General features: G+C 46.5%; 1 protein-coding gene across 3 annotated transcripts in view; it reads right to left on the reverse strand.

The window, feature by feature from the left end:
- Positions 1 to 3484: 3484 nt before the first annotated feature.
- TUBE1 (tubulin epsilon 1) overlaps positions 3485 to 20420 on the reverse strand; it is a 147559-nt gene continuing 130623 nt past the window's right edge. For all 3 annotated transcript variants that reach the window (XM_063917155.1, XM_063917154.1, XM_063917153.1), the window contains 3 exons: positions 12110 to 12250; positions 5632 to 5806; positions 3485 to 4805 (listed from right to left, as the gene is read on the reverse strand). In XM_063917155.1, coding sequence (XP_063773225.1) covers positions 4647 to 4805; positions 5632 to 5806; positions 12110 to 12250 — 475 coding nt within the window. In that variant the 3' untranslated portion in view covers positions 3485 to 4646. The remainder of the gene's footprint in view (positions 4806 to 5631; positions 5807 to 12109; positions 12251 to 20420) is intronic.

Consider the following 20420-nt stretch of genomic DNA (forward strand, 5'->3'; position numbering starts at 1 on the left):
CTAGCCCATCGCCCTTCCCCCCTGGGAGCCTGCACAGATCATGCAGTGGACAGGGAGGGAATTCAGGTCCTGTGCAATACACAAACGCCGAAGATCTACAGTACTGGTTTACTCACTCAGAATACACTCATTTCTACTCATTACCGCTGTGTAGTGGCATTTAGCGTAAAGAATTGCTCCTGCAGATCTACTCTGATTTATGTGAAACTTGTGTGCATCCTTCCATTGGATGTATTAGAGAGGGAAAAAAAAATATTAAAGTGAATGTCACGGGAACACATATAAAAAAAAAAAAGGTTGGCACTTCCTTCCCATTGGTGTTGGTTTATGCCGTAGGGGACTCGGACGCTCATATAATTCCATTTCAAAGGCACAGTATTTTCCATCGTCTCCCCCTACCCCCATCGCCCTTCCCCCCTGGGAGCCTGCACAGATCATGCAGTGGACAGGGAGGGAATTCAGGTCCTGTGCAATACACAAACGCCGAAGATCTACAGTACTGTTTTGCTCAATTAGTTGCGTCAGAATACTGTACACTCATTTCTACTCATTGCCGCTGTGTAGTTGCATTTAGCGTAAAGAATCGCTCCTGCAGATGTACTCTGATTTATACTGTATGTAACTTGTGTGCAGCTTTCCATTGACTGTCTTACAATGAAAATAAAGTAATACAGTATATTATTACAATAAAAAAAAAAAAAAGAAGGCACATCAGGTCTCGAACCCTGGACCCCCAGCGTGGAAAGTGGGAGCCTTCATCGCTAGCCCACGGAGCCTCATGAGAGATTCCCAAATTCGTGTGTAAAAGTACAGCAAACAGCGCCCGGCCCCCTCCCCATTGGTGTTGGTTTATGCCTTAGGGGACTCGGACGCTCGCATTTGTAAAGCACGGTATTTTCCACCGCCTCCCGCTAGCCCACCATTCTTATTATGCCTTAGGGAACTCAGACGCTCATGTACTGTACATGTATTTTAAAAGCACGGTGTTTATACATTGTACTGTACATTCTTCCTTTTACACAATTAGTTGCGTCTCCATAGGTCACCATCTTTTTCCACCGCCTCCCGTTACGCCTACAGTATTAACATTACAGTCGTCACTGACCAATTGCCAGAGCTGTAGATCAATCCGCCGCTATACTGTACGATCGAAAGTACTGGATTAGTGGAGCATTAGCCACCCAGTGGTGGAGATGTGTAATGCATGCTGAGTATCTAGAATCGCCTCAACGCGCCTGCCTGTGATTAAACTCAGCTATCGCCTTAGCGTGACTAAACGTCCGTCTAGGCGGAGAATCGATCAAGATAAAGGTGGCTACATCTGTATCTGTAATTCATCGTTATCTGACCTTCATAAGAATAGGGGGACCCATTACATTCTGTACACACCCACTAGGTGACCTGGGTCTGCCCTAAACATGGGGGTTATAGGTATTTGCGACGCTCTTGTTACATTTTGATAATTTAACATATTTTTTGTTACATTACAATTTAGTTGATATATTGCGTTATAAGACTTGTATGTCCTTCTGTATGAGGTTCTCTGGATTATTTCATCCCACTACTATTTTGTCTCCCTATTGTTACCGTACTATGCACATGCATGCCATATATATATATATATATATATCCTTGTATAGTCCACACTCTAGCCTTATAAAGCAGCTGCTGGGGTTGCATCCATAATTAGACATGTGACACCTGGACCAGTCCATTCCAATGTAGCAATAAAATCTCAGGAGCACTCACCAGTCTTCATATGTCTTTTTATTGTTCATAGCCTCAAAAGCAACCAAAGAGGTTTTTAAGGCAAATAAGTGGAATGTTATGCAATGGCCAAGTCAATCACCTGACCTGAATCCGATTGAGCATGCATTTCACTTGATGAAGACAAAACTGAAGGGAAAATGCCCAAAGAACAAGCAGGAACTGAAGAGATTTGCAGTAGAGGCCTGGCAGAGCATCACCAGGGATGAAGCCCAGCGTCTGGTGATGTCTATGCCTTCCAGACTTCAGGCTGTAATTGACTGCAAAGGATTTGCAATAAAGTATTAAAAAGTGAAAGTTTGATTTAGGATTGTTTAGTTTGTTTCATTACTTTTGGCCCCTTAAAAAGTAGGAGTCACATATAGAAACCGTTGTAATTCCTACACCGTTCACCTGATTTGGATGTAAATACCCTCAAATTAAAGCGGAAAGTCTGCAGTTAAAGCACATCTTGTTTGTTTCATTTCAAATCCATTGTGGTGGTGTACAGAGCCCAAAATATGAGAATTGTGTCAATGTCCCAATATTTATGGACCTGACTGTATGTATATATATATTTGGATATGAGGAGCCCGCGCGCACCGAGTGTCAAGTGTCTGGTTTTTCCTTTATTGCTCTTCTCCCTGATGTCACATGGAGATCATACATAACTCAGTTTCTTTCCATAGTGAAAACATGATCCAAATTAATCTAGTAGTTTTTGTGTGATGCTGGAAAGAACAGACACAAGTTCTGATCAAAAGTATTCACCTCCATAGTTCAAACAGACCCCAGAACTATAATTCAAAAAATCAAACAAAATGAATTGCTATGTACACACACAATTACAGCTTTATTATGTGTGTGTAATATATGTCCAATATAATATGATCTATGTATATATATATATATATATATATATATACACATATATATATATATATATATATATATATACACACACACACACACACACACATATATATATATATATATATATAATGGAAACAAACGGGCGGCAGGACGAAAGGCGCCAATAAAGCGTGCCTGAAACGTTGATATAACAAGCTGTTTGCTGTTGTGTTACTTTTGGAAATCCTGTGGAGTGCCGCCCGTTTGTTTCCATTACATGCAGTCCGCCAAAGGTCATTGGGAGGGCACCCAGGTGCTACTGTCTCTATTGTGGAGTGCCGGTCAAAAACGCGTTTATATATATATATATATATATATATATATATATATATATATATATATATATATATATATATATATATATATATATATACCAGAAGATTGAGCTGCACTCACAGACTTGTAACAAAGAATAAATCCCCGGCGAAGACAAAGAGTCAGATAACCAGGGTACTGTTCCAACGTTTCATGTCTATTTACGACATTTTGTCATCCTTATTTGGAGTGCCGGACATTCTTTTAGTCTATATATATATATAATATTTAGGGCCGGATGTAATGTAGTGCAAGATGGCTGGAGCTCCAAGATTCTGACCAAACTCATACTTTTTGTTATAGCAGCAAACATTTACAAAGCAAAACCCAGGTTGTTTTTGCCTTGTATATGATAAGCGCTTAAAAAAACCCCCAAAGAAACATACGCCTGGAATCTCGGGAGTTCCGGACGTCTCGCACTGCATTACATCCGGCCTTTATTTTTTAAAGTCCTTCTGGCTCTAGTTTTGGATTATTCAGAAAATGTACACAAATAAGAAACTCACAAAACAACAATATAAAAAATGTTTATGCAATACAATCGTACAATTTAAGTTTTACAAATAAAATGTGTAGCTTTCTATAGTGTTCTATATACAAAATATTGAAATCACCATTTACTGTTTTTTACTTGTCTTCATAATAATACAATCTTGTTCAGGATGGTAAATCTATCCAAAACAATAGTGCAACCATTAGGTTTCATAGTAGTGTACTGCATTATTAAGGCTAAATTCATTCTACATTGTAAACCTCTGATCTCGGCATTGTGTAAACAAGTTTGGAGGCAGAGAATGATCTCCCCAGAGACCACTGTGTCCAAAGCAGGCTCTGAGAAAAGTTGATGTGGGTTAATGTTTCTATAAAAGACTGGGCCCTGAGCATAAAGCTGACCAACAAGGCTGAGGAAGAACAGAGCATGGATTACCGATAGAGGGCAGAATATACTATATATACAGCTTAATTTAGTTAGACTGCAGTATAGAGCAGGTTACTACTACCATCGGTTACATGGCTGCAGAATCACTACACCAAGGAATTTCAACTCAAGTACCCCCCCCTCCCCCAAGTCATGTTTTCAGAATTTCTGTTTGCCGAAATATGTGATCATTACTGACCCAGCAAAACAGATTAACAGACCTGTGCATGGTTTATGAAATCCAGAGAACATGATCTGTTGAGGGTACTTGAGATTTGAAGTTGAAAACTCCCTGTCTACACAAAAAGATTGATAAAAAAAATTCTTATAATTTATTCAGCTACGTCAATTAAGATTATATAATTTTATTTGTGTTCTTTTCAGGTATTTTCTTCACAATAAATATTTTGGACATCTGGTCACTGATTGAAGGTCACTTACACGTTCTTTATCCAATGTTTATCATCCACTCACAGTATTACAAAAAGTGCACAAAAAGTTTAGTGTTGATAATCACTTAATTCGTTATATACATAAAATATATATATATATATATATTCTTAAGGATCAATTCAATTACAGGCGATGTGTAACTGAGCAACGCCGCAATGCTTGGTTGGGCACATTTTTGCCATATGAGGTAGGTGCAATAAGGCGAGGTTTCATGGGCACCTCTATGGCGGATTTCACATGTAATTGACTTGCTCCGACTGATTGCTTTAAAAAGTACAAAAAATTAAATAAAAAAGGATATTTATACTGCTATCTTAAGTCTAGGCGTATCCGGCATACATATGCCTTTCGATGCATCAAGTTGGTTGTACTCCTCGATTAATGATGATAAAGATGAGAAGGCTTCTGTAAAACAGCTTTGTTCCATGCCATCCACTTGTAAGTAATGGTGAAGGTGAGCCTATGAGAATGAAAATATGAAACTAAAATACAGAAGTCTAGAAAACATATCTGATACTATTCATGTTTGTGTACAATCACTTATTGGAAAATAAAGACTTGAGTAGCTCTTGTATGCAGTGACAAGTGACACACAATGTTTCTGCAACTGCATCAAGTCACCCTATATACTAGGTCATTTTGTTTCTAAACACTTATACCCCTTTTCCACTGCCAGTAAAACTCGGGTTATTGCCGTGATAACCTGGGGGCAGCCCAGTGGAAAAAGGTTAACCCGGGTCCAATGACCTGGGAATCCAACCCGGGTATCTTGCAGGGTTGGTCTCAGGAAGGACCCGTGTCGCGGTGCAGTGTAAACGGGTAAACCACGTAGATGCAACCCGAGACCCGTTTACAGCATAGTAAGAGCCATCGCTTGGAGATGATCTCATCTCCAAGGGTCAGCACTGCACACGTTAGCAGTGACATTGCCAACCCAGCAATAGCCGGGTCCTGTCGCCAGTCTGAAAGGGGTCTAAGCTGGGTCGCAACCCAGGATGGTCCCGTATCCGAAAACCTGGGTGCGACCCGGCATTTTAATCTGAAAGGTGTATAAAGAAAGTAATTACCTTTGCAAATAGCAATTAAACGTGGATACAGACTAGATATTAACTATGGTCTACTTATAGAACTTTTATTGAAAGTGTATTTTTTACCATTAAATTTATTTGAGCATTTTGGTAAAATAAAAATAAAAATATCAGGTTGATACAACTCAATGATTCAATGACAACAGCACATCCTAAGACGTGTATGGAATTATTGCTACCCTTTACATACATACATACCTTTTTTTTGTACAGTCTATTAAATCGGTCTCTGAGATCTATAAATGTTGGTTTCACACAGGTGTTGTTTGCTAGTGCCAGCAGTGAGTGGGAATGGCCAACGGGTGGAACAGAACACAAGCCTGTCTTCCATCCTTCCTGGTTCCAGGAGACAAACTGCAGAGAGGGTTTCAGCCTGAAGAATATAATTTCAGTGAACTATTATTACATACTGTATGTGCATGCATAAATTATATTATATCCATTTTAGACTGTATATTATAACTTTGAAAACATTAGCAGTCCTACTTGTCACTAACTATCAATAATAACTGACACGTTCTGTAAATTATCAGGATAAGAAAAATGGACGCATCCATGAAAGGAATGGAAAGCTAGGTTAATTAAGGGTTCACTACGGCTGGCCGGCGGTCGGGCTCCCGGCGACCAGCATCCCGGCGCCGGGAGCCCGACCGCCGGCTTACCGACAGCGTGGCGAGCGCAAATGAGCCCCTTGGGGGCTCGCTGCGCTCGCCACGCTACGGGCACGGTGGCGCGCTACGCGCGCGCCACACTATTTTATTCTCCCTCTATGGGGGTCGTGGACCCCCACGAGGGAAAATAAGTGTCGGTATGCCGGCTGTCGGGCTCCCGGCGCCGGTATACTGAGCGCCGGGAGCCCGACCGCCGGCATACAGAAGACCACCCGTTAATTATAATGTACTGTTTTTATGCTTAAAATATAGAGTCACACTCAGACTGATGTCCAGACCGCCAATATGCAACTATGTGAAAAAGTGCACCTTCTTTTCTTGTGTCTACTGCAAATCATAATTACAATTATCTAGTCGTCACAAAGAGCTGACATATTATAAATCTAAGTTCATGTTAACAATAACCTACAAAAGAACCTGCTCCCATGACTGCAAGACAACTTCAAATCATCATCCTCCCATCTCCATGCTCGATGGTTGCTTGTGGTATAGACAAATACGATGGAACCCTTAACCTAATATTTTGTTGCAAAACCTTAAGAGGAAATCACTCAAGTGATTTTTGTATCTCTCAATGAGATTTCTGTTGCTGCCACCAGCAGAGCCGTTTCTTGCGGCGGGCGAGGCGTGCCTTTGCACGGGGCGCCCACCGCAGCTCTTTTGGTGACTCTTTTCTGGTGTGCTCCCCCTCCTCCCTGTCATCATTACTACTTCTCCGCTTGGGTGGCGGAGTTTCGTGGAATGATGCGTTTGCGTCGTGACGTCAAGACGCAAACGCGTCATTCCACGAAACTCAGCCCCCCGAACGGAGCAGAATGACAGGAGGAGGGGGAGCAGGGGAGATAGCTGGCGCTGCTGCTTTGGCTGCTGCTGCCACCTCTGTGACCGGATCCCGCCTCCATACTTGCGCCGCCAGAGGGGCCAGAAAGCCTCTGCCCCGGCATCATTACTGTGACCTGGGTTGCCTGGCACAATAAAGTTTTTTCCTGTACTGCGCGCATGACGTCATGACCGTAGTGCCATGCCGTGGTGTTGTCCGACTGAACTTGGATTGCGTGATCCCTGAGTAGAGAAGAGGCCTGAATGAGAGCACTGTAGATCGCCTGAAGTTCCAGAATGTTGTTCGGAAGTAGGGCTTCGTGGGCTGACCACCTGCCCTGGAACTGAGCCCCCTGGGTGACAGCTCCCCATCCTCTCACACTTGCATCCGTCGTGAGGAGGATCCAATCCTGTATCCCAAAACTTCGACCTTCCAGTAGGTTTGAGAACTTCACCCACCACAGGAGGGAAATCCTGGCATGAGGTGACAGCCGTATTATCCGTTGCATCTGAAGATGTGATCCGGACCACTTTGATCAGGAGATCCAATTGAAATGTTCTGGCATGGAACCTTACATACTGGATCGCCTCGTATGAGGCTACCATTTTCCCCAACAATCTTATACAAAGATGGATGGATATTCGAGTAGTCTGGAGAACCATTCGGACCATCTCCTGAAGTGTTCTCGCTTTGTCCTCTGGGAGGAACACTTTCTGAGCCACAGTATCTAGCAGCATTCCCAGGAACAGGAGCCGCTGAGCTGGCTCCAGGTAGGATTTCTGAAAATTGAGGAACTACCCATGGTGTGACAGAAGTTGGATAGTGCGGCCTATATGGAGCAATAAAAGCTACGTGGATCTCGTGTTTATCAAGAGCTCGTCCAGATAAGAGAAAATATTGACCCCCTGTATCCGGAGTTGGAACATCATCTTTGCCATCACCTTCGTGAACACCCTCGGAGCTGTGGACGGGCCGAAGGGTAGCGCCTGGAACTGGTAGTGATCGTTCAGCAGGGCAAGCCTGGTGAGGTGCCCAAATCGGGATATGGAGATAGTGTCAAAGTCGGAAAAATATCATGCTACACGTTGCCATAAATTCACCTTATGCACTTTCTCTGGCGTGCGTGCACATAATCGCAGTTGCGTGACGGCGCCTCTACGGGCGTGCGCTCGAGCGCATGGTATGTGCATTTACGGTAGAGTTCGTGTGCGTCTAGCGGGCGACTCAATCGTTAAATAATAAAACCCAATGGTATGTTTTATAGGTAATGTTCCCCTTAATGATAACTGTAAGTTTGTGTAATGTGACTTGTTCACGGACTTGGGAATCCCTCTTTACGTGGTACAAAGGGTCTGATTAAGGTTGAACAATGGTGTCTGGTATCTAACCGAAGAGTATTTTAACAGCAACAATCCGGTGTTGGTTAGGTAAAGATTAATCGCTCCTGCATATAGTTATGCCCATTAGAAGTTTCTGGACATTTCTCATATTTGCAGTTCATTATCCATGCGGCGGGAATCCGGCGATTCCCTCCCACCTGAGCAGTTTGTAATAGCCACAGCCCACCTGTTCAAATCCACCAATGACCTTTTGTTACAGTGCAGAGAGACATTCCTGTGTCCAATGAACAATAAGATTGTAGGGCCCTTTGTAGTACACTGTGTGTTGTGTATATAAGGGTCACTGTCCCCAGACCGGCCAGTACTCTCTCTCTTCAACATTTATCTCTGATAATTGGAGGACTGGATTCCGGTTGCGCTTGCGAGTGTTCCCCGTATGGTATGTTTCTCTGTGGCCACTTTGTTACCCGTTTTAATGTTAGCCATTCATTCTTAGTCGATGTATTTGTGTTTGCGATCGTTCGCTATTGTGTATATTTTTGTTTAGTTATTCTGTTAGATATTAATGTTAGCCTGTAGTGTATGAACTGTTCACTGTTTTCTTTTACTTAGCTAAATATTGTTAGTAAAGGTGTTGGAACCTTAGCAAGGTATTGTGTGTTTATTACATTGCTGAGGGTAATCGGAGCATCTCAATCGCTCAAACAGCTAGCTTACAGACCAAGGTTAAACAGCCTTATATCATTGCAGTATCTCAACACTAAGAATTACAGTATAAGCATACTCTGTGTAAGGTTTAAAAGGTTATTATCTGTGTGTACGCTCGCTGTGTGTATTCCGTACTCACAGCGCAGCGTGTGTACGTAACTTGCATACCACGTGCGAGGTCTTTGTACACAAATAGCGTACGAAGTGCGTAGCACGTGCACGAGGGACAGCGGCCATTACGGCTTCACGATATTAATAAATAGCTTGTGTTCTAAGGTAAATAATCGGCATTATCAATAGACATCTTTTATATCCAGTGAGACCATGAACTCCCGTTCTTTCAGGCCCACAATCACTGCTCGCAAGGATTCCATCTTGAACTTGAAATGGGTTCAAGGATTTTCGATTCAAAATGGGCCTTTCCGAACCGTCCGACTACTCCAGGTTGGAGTAGTAAACCTTCCCGTGTTGTTGCAGTGGCACTGGAACAATGACATGGGACTGGACCAATTTTCAGATGGCCTGTTGCAGCGTAACACGCATATCCTCCAAAGCTGGTAAGCTTGATTTGAAAAATCGTTGGGGAGGAGCGCCGTCGAACTCCAGCTTGTACTCCTGAGAAATAAGGTCTATTACCCAGGTATCCTGGCAGGAGCTTTCCCAGATGTGGCTGAAGTGACGCAGCCGAGCTCCCACCTCGAGATCCCCTCGGGGTGGGTGGGCACCGTCATGCTGAGGCCTTAGTGGAAGCTGAACTGGTGCTCTCCTGAGAACCTGCGATTGCTGGTTTTCTTGTATTACCTCTGGTGCCTCTAGCCGTATTGGAGGCACCTCTGGCCCTAGATCTAAATTTGTTAGACCGAAAGGACTGGGTAGATGGCCGTGGGTAGGAACATCTAGCCGGCGGGGCCCCAGAGGGGAGAAACGTGGACTTCCCGCAGTAACTTTAGAAATCCACGTATCCAATTCCACCCCGAAGAGCTAATCCCCTGAAAAAGGGAGAGACTCTACTCTGCGTCCGCTATCCACTCATGCAACCACAAAGCTCTGCGCGCCGACACTGCCATAGCAGTAGTCCTACCATTAATATTGCCTATCTCCTTGAGAGAGTCACATAGGATGTGTGCAGTGTCCTGAATGTGTTTTAGGAGAGTCACCGTAGTGACCAGGGACATATCCCCTGAAAGGCCCTCCTGAATTTGATTAGCCCACGTATGAATGGGATGAGTCATCCAGCAACCTGCTATGACCGGTCTTTGTGATATACCTGCTGCTGTGTAGACAGACTTCAGTGTAGTCTCTATTTTTCTATCCCCAGCATCCTTCAGGGTAAAGGAACCCAGAGCAGGCAGTACCACCTTTTTAGATAGGCGAGAGACTGATACGTCAACAACCGGGGGTTTTTCCCAGAGTTACCTGCCTTCAGGAGCAAATGGGAAAGTGTGCAAAAACCGTCTTGACACTCGGCATTTCTTATCTGGATTTTTCCAGGCTAACTTAAACAGATCATCTAACTCTGCAGAATCAGGGAAAGTGACACCGAGTTTGTTCTGTGTTAAGAAAAACAACTGCTGTGCCACAGCATCCTCTAGAGGGAGTTGCAACACGTCCCGTATAGCAAGAATGAGGGGTTCAATACCCTGTGTAGAAGGGGAATCCCCAGGAACAGGATCCAATTCCTCCCCCTCCTCCTGTATCTCCTCATCAGAGTCTGAGAGTAAAGCAGTTAACCCACGCTTTTTTGGTCCTGATCTAGAGATGGAAGGGGGGGGGGGGGGGGGCTGTGGAACATCTGCCCTTGCAGCTAGGTCTGCAACAGCCTGCTGCAGTCACTGAGTTTTCTGAGTATCAGCAGCGAGCTGAGATGACATATCATGGATTTTATATCACCTAGCCAGGAAGGCTCTTGACCCTCACCCCCAGCCCCCTCACTGAGTTGTGAGGACTGGCTGCATTGTTTACATGATATGGACCCAGATGTAGATGGAGAGAATCTGGTGTGACATACACTGCATAATTGGTGTTTTACCATGCTTACAGAAAACAACACTTATATACACATACACACAGACAAGTAATAGAAAAGCAAGCCTGCCTTACTGTATGTGATAGGGAGACAGAGAGAAGGGAACAGCACACCCATGCTAAACAGCCCCAGTGAGGCTGCAAGCTGTTATACCACGGTGTAACACCGGAGTATTTGTCCTTTTCAGGACACAGATTGTGTACAGTAGCGGCTCTCCCCCTTTGCTACACCCCTGTACCAGTTTTCCTGCGTATCCTTACTGTCTGGAGGAGCTGTGTGTGCCTGCTGCTGCAGCTCTAAGCAGAGGAAGGTGCCAAAACGCCTCTGGTCCCGCTCTGAAGGAAGCTCCGCCTCCTGTACTGGCGTCGGAGCTCCAGTGATATTTATACTGGCAAAGTCTCCCTATAAGTGTAAAACATCTCAGCAAGTGTTAGTTTTCACTACCGCTGCCAGTGTACATAGGGGGGCTATAGCGGGTCCCCCCCAGGAGAGTCCCGTATGCTGCCCCCGCTTTTTTGCCGCACCAAGAACCGGGGGCCCCTGGTTTGTACTCACCACTGTCGTCACCTTCAGGCAATGTTAGGGGTGTGAGGCGTGCTGCGATTGTGACCGATAAGGAGCAGTACCCCGCTGTACAACAACCTCTCAGGACGGTGGTCCTGCAGTGGGGAAGTGGCTCTGTAGCCTGAAGAGACCGGTAACCGTCCTCCCCTAACTCCCACGGTGCAGGTATGCTGTTGCCCAAACAGCATACCGAAAATAATCACGTTTTAAAAGAAATTGAAGAAAACTTTCTGGAGCTCCAGATTATGCATCCTCTCCTGAGGGCACTTTTTTATAAACTGCCTGTGGGAGGGGGCATAGAGGGGAGGAGCCAGCACACCCAGTTGAAGAAACTGAAAGTGCACCGGCTCCTTTGGACCCAGTCTATACCCCATCGTACTAATTCCCCAATATTCCTTATGGATGCTAGAGAAATGACAATAAAGTATAGCTTTCACATCTGTTTATATAAAGATCCACTCCACTTGTGTTATAAGGATATCAATTACATTAGGTGTATTATATACCAAAAAACAATTATAATTTTAGATGTGTATTTGATACAAACCTTTCGATATTTCTGCGAAGGTCTGAAATATGGACATTTCCTCTGACCATCAAGGCACACGCAAGATACAGATTGTGTTTAGGGTCAGCTCGAATTAACTGATGATCTTTGTTAAAAGCATCGGAAAACATTTGATCCAACCTTTAAATTAAACATACAAGGTGTGAAGCAAGGAAACATGATATTGAACAGTGTAAATAAAATAAAATACTTTACATAAATAACATTTTTATAATTAAGTTAGTCCATCATATTTAGTTTAAGGAGATGTGTTGTATTTTGTACAGAGGCTAGCTTCAGCCTTATCCTGCATTTCTTGGCAATGGGAGAGAGGTAGACAGCGGTTCTGTTAATGGAACTATGAAAATAAATATAGTGCCTACAATGTATGAGTAGGGCATTACACATGAAGTTCACCAATGTCAAAGGACAATGAGCCTAATTCAGACCTGATGGCTGCTGTGTGTTTTCGCACAGCGGGCGATCAGGTCTGAACTGCGTGTGCAACGGCGCATGCCAGAGATGCGATCGGCATCTCTGCCCAGTGATCGCCTCTACCCAACTGAGAGGCAGAGGCATTCGCTGGGCGGGAGGTGTTGAGCCGCCGTTTTTGGGGCGCGGTCCAGACAATGCTGGCGAGCCCGGAACGTGTGGGTCGCAGCGGCTGCATGATGTCACACGCAGCCGCTGCGACCCGGAGAGCGAGAGGTAGCTCTCTGCCAGCACAGCAGCTGCGCTTGTAGGGATTTACCCCTCAGGTACATAAGCATTGCCGCTGTGCGATGCTTTTGTACCTGTGCGGCGGGGGGAGGGCCAGACATGCGGGGTGGACTAGCCCTGTGTTGGGCGTTTCCCCGCATGTCAGGGTGGCTGATCAGCATTTTAAACACAAAGTAGGGGAATTCAATTACCCGCGATCCGCTTTTGCAGTTTAAAATCGCAATTTTTTTTGGGGGGGGGGGGGGGGTAATTCAATTACCCTTTTTTTTTTTTTGCGCATGTTTTCGTGTGAAAACACACAGGGTCCAGGATAAATTTCCGGATCCATGGTTTTCAAGATTGCACCCACAAAAACACGGCACTTAAGGCCCATATAGACGGGCCGATGCGGGAGGGATGTGTGCTGAGCGAACCGCTCAGCACACATCTCTCCCGCCGTTCAGCACAGTGTGAGCGTGCAGGGGGAGACGGGGGGGGGGGGCGCTCATTTCACCCAGCGGGTGTAGTGAGCGACCCGCTAGATTGGCCAATCTAGCACCAGCGATAGCGATGCGCGGGGCTGCGCATCGCTATCGCTGTAGGGGGTACAGACGGAGCGATAATGCTCAAATTCTAAGCAATCTAGTCAGATTGCTTAGAATATCGCGCCATGAGTACCCCCATTTACTGTATAGGGGGATCTTGTTTCTCCTGCCTCTGGGCAGGTGAAACAAAATCCCTGATAGTGTCTGCTATCAGGGATAATTCAATTAACACCCCCCCCCTTCCCCAGGGATCAATTAGCTGCTGTAATTTACAGGAGCTAATTCAATTTATCCTAATATTGGTTAATCGCAGAGACTAAAGGGGGGTACACACGGAGAGATCCATGCTTAAATTCTAAGCAATCTGACTAGATTGCTTAGAAATTAAGCACGGATCTCTCCATATGTATGCCCATAGCAATAGTGATGCGCGGCGCTATCGCTGACTCTAGATTTGGCATGCATGCAGGCCAAATCTAGTAGATTGCTCACTTCACTGGTGTGTGAAGTGAGCATCCCCCCCCCCACACACACACACATCCCGCTGAGTGGGGACAGAGATGTGTGCTGAGCAGTCTGTGCTAGATCGCTCAGCACACATCTCTCCCCGTGTGTACGGGGCTTAACTTTCTTATAGCACTGTTATAGCATTGGCTTAATTTCAGTCACAGAAATAAAATGTCACAGCAGCTGACTTTATCTTCTCTCATAACTCATGAGTGCTAAAGTGCATTATTCTCATAGTTCACAAGTAGTACATCACTACCAAGAAGAAAAAAATAGGATTTTAATGCCTACCGGTAAATCCTTTTCTCCTAGTCCGTAGAGGATGCTGGGACTCCAAAAGGACCATGGGGTATAGACAGGATCCGCAGGAGACATGGGCACACTAAAAGACTTTTACTGGGTGTGAACTGGCTCCTCCCTCTATGCCCCTCCTCCAGACCTCAGTTATAGGAACTGTGCCCAGGGGAGACGGACATTTCGAGTAAAAGGATTTTTGTTAAACTAAGGGTGAGATACATACCAGCTCACACCACAAACACACCGTACAACTGGATTAGCAGGAATACCAGATAACAGTATGAACGAAAAACAGCAACAAGCTGAACATAACCGAAACACAACCTTCGTGTAACCGAAACCAATAATCAACAATACAACTGCAAGTAACAGTACGCACTGGGATGGGCGCCCAGCATCCTCTACGGACTAGGAGAAAAGGATTTACCGGTAGATATTAAAATCCTATTTTCTCTTACATCCTAGAGGATGCTGGCGACTCCAAAAGGACCATGGGGTCTATACCAAAGCTCCAGACCGGGCGGGTAAGTGCGGACGACTCTGCAGCACCAATTGAGCAAACATGAGGTCCTCATAAGCCAGGGTATCAAACTTGTAGAACTTGGCAAAAGTGTTTGAACCCGACCACGTAGCTGCTCGGCACAGCTGAAGTGCCGAAACCCCTCGGGCAGCCGCCCAAGATGAGCCCCCCTTCCTGGTAGAATGGGCCTTTACTGACTTCGGCAACGGCAACAAAGCCGTAGAATGAGCGTGCTGAATCGTATTACAAATGCAGCGTGCAATAGTCTGCTTGGAAGCAGGATTTCCAATCTTGTTGGAAGCATACAGGACAAACAGGGCCTCCGTTTTCCTAATTTATGTCGCCAGAACGGCTCGTTCTGGCGACATAAATTTTCAAAGCTCTCACGACATCAAGAGATTTTGGCACTGCCACAGCATCCGTAGCCACAGGCACCACAATAGGTTGGTTTATGTGAAACGAAGAAACCACCTTCGGCAGAAATTGTTGATGAGTCCTCAATTCTGCTCTATCCACATGGAAAATCAAATATGGGCTCTCGTGAGACAAAGCCGCCAATTCTGACACCCGTCTGGCGGACGCTAAGGCCAAAAGCATGACCACTTTCCAAGTGAGAAATTTTAACTCAACCTTTCGCAAAGGTTCAAACCAGGGAGACATAAGAAATTGTAATACCACTTCAAGATCCCACGGTGCCACGGGTGGCACAAACGGAGGATGGATATGCAGCACTCCCTTCACGAAAGTCTGAACTTCAGGAAGAGCGGCCAATTCTTTTTGAAAGAAAATAGATAAAGCCGAAATCTGCACTTTGATGGAACCCAATTTCAGGCCTGCATCCACGCCTACCTGCAAAAATGGAGGAAACGACCCATGTGAAACTCCTCCGCAGGAGCTTCTTTGGCTTCACACCACGACACATATTTTTTCCAAATACGGTGATAATGCTTCGCCGTGACCTCCTGTCTAGCCTTAAGGAGAGTGGGGATGACTTCCCTGGGAATACCTTTACGAGCTAGGATTTGGCGTTCAACCACCACGCCGTCAAACGCAGCCGCGGTAAGTCCTGAAATACGCATAGCCCCTGCAGTAACAGGTCCTCTCTGAGAGGAAGCGGCCAAGGATCTTCTATGAGCAATTCCTGAAGATCTGGATACCAGGCACTCCGTGGCCAATCTGGAATGACGAGTACTGCCGGAACCCTTGTTCGTCTTATGATCCTCAACACTTTTGGAATGAGAGGAAGAGGAGGGAACACATACACCGACTGAAACACCCATGGAGTTACCAGGGCGTCCACCGCACTGGCTTGGGGGTCCCTTGACCTGGAACAATACCTCGGAAGCTTCTTGTTGAGGCGAGACGCCATCATGTTTATTTGAGGAATCCCCCAACGCCTTGTCACTTCTGCAAATACCTCTTGATGAAGGACCCACTCTCCTGGATGGAGATCATGTCTGCTGAGGAAGTCTGCTTCCCAGTTGTCCACGCCCGGAAGGAAGACTGCTGACAGAGCGCTCACGTGCTTTTCGCCCAGCGGAGAACTCTTGTGGCCTCCGCCATTGCCGCTCTTCTCTTTGTTCCGCCCTGGCAGTTTACGTACGCCACCGCTGTTATGTTGTCCGACTGAATCAGGACAGGTAGACCTTGAAGAAGGTTTTTCGCTTGCAGAAGGCCGTTGTAAATGGCTCTTAACTCCAGAACATTTATGTGGAGACAAGATTCCTGGCTTGACCATTTTCCCTGGAATCTTCTTCCTTGTGTGACTGCGCCCCATCCTCGGAGACTTGCATCCGTGGTCAGCAGGACCCAATCCTGGATTCCGAACCTGCGTCCCTCTAGAAGGTGAGAACTTTGCAGCCACCACAGGAGAGAAATTCTGGTCCTGCAAGATAGACTTATTTTCCGGTGCATGTGCAGGTGAGACCCGGACCATTTGTTCAGCAGGTCCCACTGAAACACCCGGGCATGAAACCTGCCAAACGGATTGGCTTCATAAGCCGCAACCATCTTCCCGAGCACTCGATTGCATTGATAAATCGACACAATTGGCGGTTTCAGCAACTCCTTGATCATGCACTGGATTTCCAGAGCTTTTTCCGCTGGAAGAAACACTCTCTTCCGTGTCTAGGATCATGCCCAAGAAGGGCAGCCGAGTTGTCGGGATCAACTGAGACTTTGGCAAATTTAGAATCCAACCATGATGTTGCAGAACCGTCAGGGAGAGTTTCACATTCCTCAGCAACTGCTCTTTTGATCTCGCCTTTATCAGGAGATCGTCCAAGTACGGGATAATTGTGACCCCTTGCTTGCGTAGGAGTACCATCATTTCCGCCATCACTTTGGTGAAGACCCTCGGGGCCGTGGAAAGCCCAAACGGTAACGTCTGAAATTGGTAATGACAATCCTGGACCGCAAATCTCAGGAAGGCCCGATGAGGAGGATATATCGGAACATGTAAGTAAGCATCTTTTATGTCGACTGACGTCATAAAATCCCCCCCCCCCCCCTCTAGGCTGGAGATCACAGCTCGAAGAGATTCCATCTTGAACTCGAAAGTTTTCAAGTATGAATTGAGGGATTTTAGGTTCAGGATCGGTCTGACCGAGCCGTCCGGCTTCGGCACAACAAAGAGGCTCGAATAGAACCCTTCCCCCCCGTTGGGACGGGGGTACCGGGACAATGACCCTCTGTTGACACAGCTTTTGTATCGCAGCATTTACTACTTCCCTTTCTGGAATAGAAACTGGCAAGGCTGATTTGCAAAATAGAAGGGGGGGGGGGCATCTCCTGAAACTCCAGTTTGTACCCTTGGGACACTATTTCCAAGACCCAAGGATCTAGGCCCGATTGAACCCAGACCTGACTGAAGAATCGGAGACGGGCCCCCACCGGTACGGACTCCCGTAGGGGAGCCCCAGCGTCATGCGGTGGACTTGGCAGAGGCGGGGGAGGACTTTTGGTCCTGGGCGCCCGACACAGCAGGCGACCTTTTTCCTCGTCCTCTACCTTTTGAAGCGAGGAAGGACGAGCCCCTTCCTTTTTTGTATTTATTAGGCCGAAAGGACTGCATCTGATAATGGGGTGCCTTTTTCTGTTGTGTGGGAACATAAGGAAGAAAAGATGACTTACCCGCAGTAGCGGTAGACACCAGGTCAGCGAGGCCGTCAGCAAACAAGACACTACCTTTATAAGGGAGAGCTTCCATAGCTTTCTTGGAGTCGGCATCAGCATTCCATTGATGAATCCACAGCGCTCTCCTGGCCGAGACTGCCATGGCATTGGCCCTTGATCCCAAGAGGCCAATATCCCTCGCCGCATCCTTTAGGTAAGCTGCAGCGTCCCCGATATAACCAAGAGTCAAAAGAATGTTATCCTTATCAAGGGTATCCATATCAGATGCCAAATTATCAGCCCACTTAGCAATAGCACTACTCACCCATACCGACGCCACGGCAGGTCTGAGGAGTGCACCCGTAGTAACATAAATGGCCTTTAATGACGTTTCCTGCTTGCGATCCGCAAGATCCTTGAGGGCAGCCGAGTCCGGAGACGGAAGCGCCACTTTTTTGGACAGTCGGGACAGAGCCTTGTCTACATTGGGAGATGACTCCCATTTCTCCCTGTCGTCAGAGGGGAAAGGATATGCCATAAAAATTCTCTTGGGAATCTGCCACCTTTTGTCAGGCGATTCCCAAGCCTTTTCACAAAGAGCGTTCAGTTCATGAGAGGGGGGAAACTTCACCTCAGGCTTTTTCCCTTTAAATAAACAAACCCTTGTATCTGGATAGCAGGTTCCTCAGAGATATGTAAAACATCCTTAATAGCCACAATCATGTACTGAATACTCTTTACCAATTTCGGATGTAAAGTGGCTTCACTAAAGTCGACACTGGAATCAGAGTCCATGTCGGTATCCGTATCTGCCATTTGGGTAAAGGAACGTTTCTGTGACCCTGAGGGGGCCTGTACCTGAGACAAGGCGTCCTCCATGGATTTCCTCCACGTTTGTGTCTGAGAATCAGATTTATCCAGCCTCTTAGACAATAACGCCACCTTTGCATTCAATGTACTCAACATATTCACCCAATCAGCAGTCGGCTGTGCCGACAGAGTCACTCCCAAATCCTTCTCTGCGCCCCCAGTAACTTCCTCCGGGGAGGATCACTCAGCCTCAGACATGTCGACACACGGTACCGACACACACACACTGGCAAAAGGGGACAGACCCACAGGGACACCTGTAGAGAGAACACAGCCACAACCCAGCTCACAACCCAGCGCCCATATATTACTAGAAAAATAATATATGATATCTGCGCTGTATTATATAGCACCAATTGACTGTGCCCCCCCGTTTTGCTCCCAGTACTTGCAAGGAGAGTGCAGGTCCGGGCCAGCGTCTCTGCAATGCACTGTGAAGAGAGAAAATGGCGCTGGTAAGCTGTGCGGCTAAGCCACGCCCCTTCCCGGCTCGCTGTAGTCCCGCTCAAATTTAAATGATTATACTGGCGGGGGTCTCATACATAGTGCCCAGGCACCTCTAATGCGGTTTTGCCAGTTAAAAACCTCAGTAACTTGCTGCCCAAGGCGCTCCCCCCTCAGCGCCCTGCACCCTGCGAGTGCCGTTGGTGTGTGTGTGGGAGCATGGAGCGCAGCGCGACCGCTGCGCTGTACCTCCGTTACTGAAGTCTTCTGCCGTCACTGAAGTCTTCTGCCTTCTGCATACTCACCCGGCTTCTCTCTTCTGGCTTCTGTGAGGGGGTTGACAGCGCGGCTCCGGGAACAAGCAGCTAGGCGCACCAAGTGATCGAACCCTCTGGAGCTAATGGTGTCCAGTAGCCTAAGAAGCAGAGCCCTTAACTCAGCAGAAGTAGGTCTGACTTCTCTCCCCTCAGTCCCACGAAGCAGAGAGCCTGTAGCCAGCAGGTCTCTCTGAAAATAAAAAACCTAACATAAAGTCTTTTCCAGAGAAACTCAGCAGAGTTCCCCTAGTGTGTGTCCAATCTCTCCTGGGCACAGAATCTAACTGAGGTCTGGAGGAGGGGCATAGAGGGAGGAGCCAGTTCACACCCAGTAAAAGTCTTTTAGTGTGTCCATGTCTCCTGCGGATCCCGTCTATACCCCATGGTCCTTTTGGAGTCCCCAGCATCCTCTAGGAAGCAAGAGAAAAATAAATAAATACCGACGGCTTCAGGTAAAGGTGCATACACACTTGCCGATAAAACTAACGACGTCGCTCATTTTCACCCTTCCTGAGCGACGTTATTCACTTTCTCGGCAAGTGTGTATGCTGGTGACGACGACCGATGCGCGGCACCGCGGGTGGTTAACAACCCTCGGTGTCGGAGGTGCATGCATGCTCAATCTGGACTGTCATCCAGGAGCTGCCTGCATGGCCCGGCCGCTGCATGATGTCACTGAGCGATAAGAACGGTCATATCGATCAGTGTGTACGGCCGGCCGGCCGCCCAACCCGGGAGAGGAAACACTATACAACGTCGCTCGTAGAGCGACATCGTCTAGTGTGTATGCGCCTTAAGTTCTGAATGTTTGGTGCTGTTTTTGTCATTTCACACAAACCAAATAATAAATAAATAAAAAATAAGATTTTACTTACCGGTAAATCTATTTCTCGTAGTCCGTAGTGGATGCTGGGGACTCCGTAAGGACCATGGGGATAGACTGGCTCCGCAGGAGACATGGGCACTTTAAGAAAGAATTTAGGTTCTGGTGTGCACTG

The sequence above is a fragment of the Pseudophryne corroboree genome, chromosome 4 (genome assembly GCF_028390025.1).
Source record: "Pseudophryne corroboree isolate aPseCor3 chromosome 4, aPseCor3.hap2, whole genome shotgun sequence".
NCBI classification, from domain to species: Eukaryota; Metazoa; Chordata; class Amphibia; order Anura; family Myobatrachidae; genus Pseudophryne; species Pseudophryne corroboree.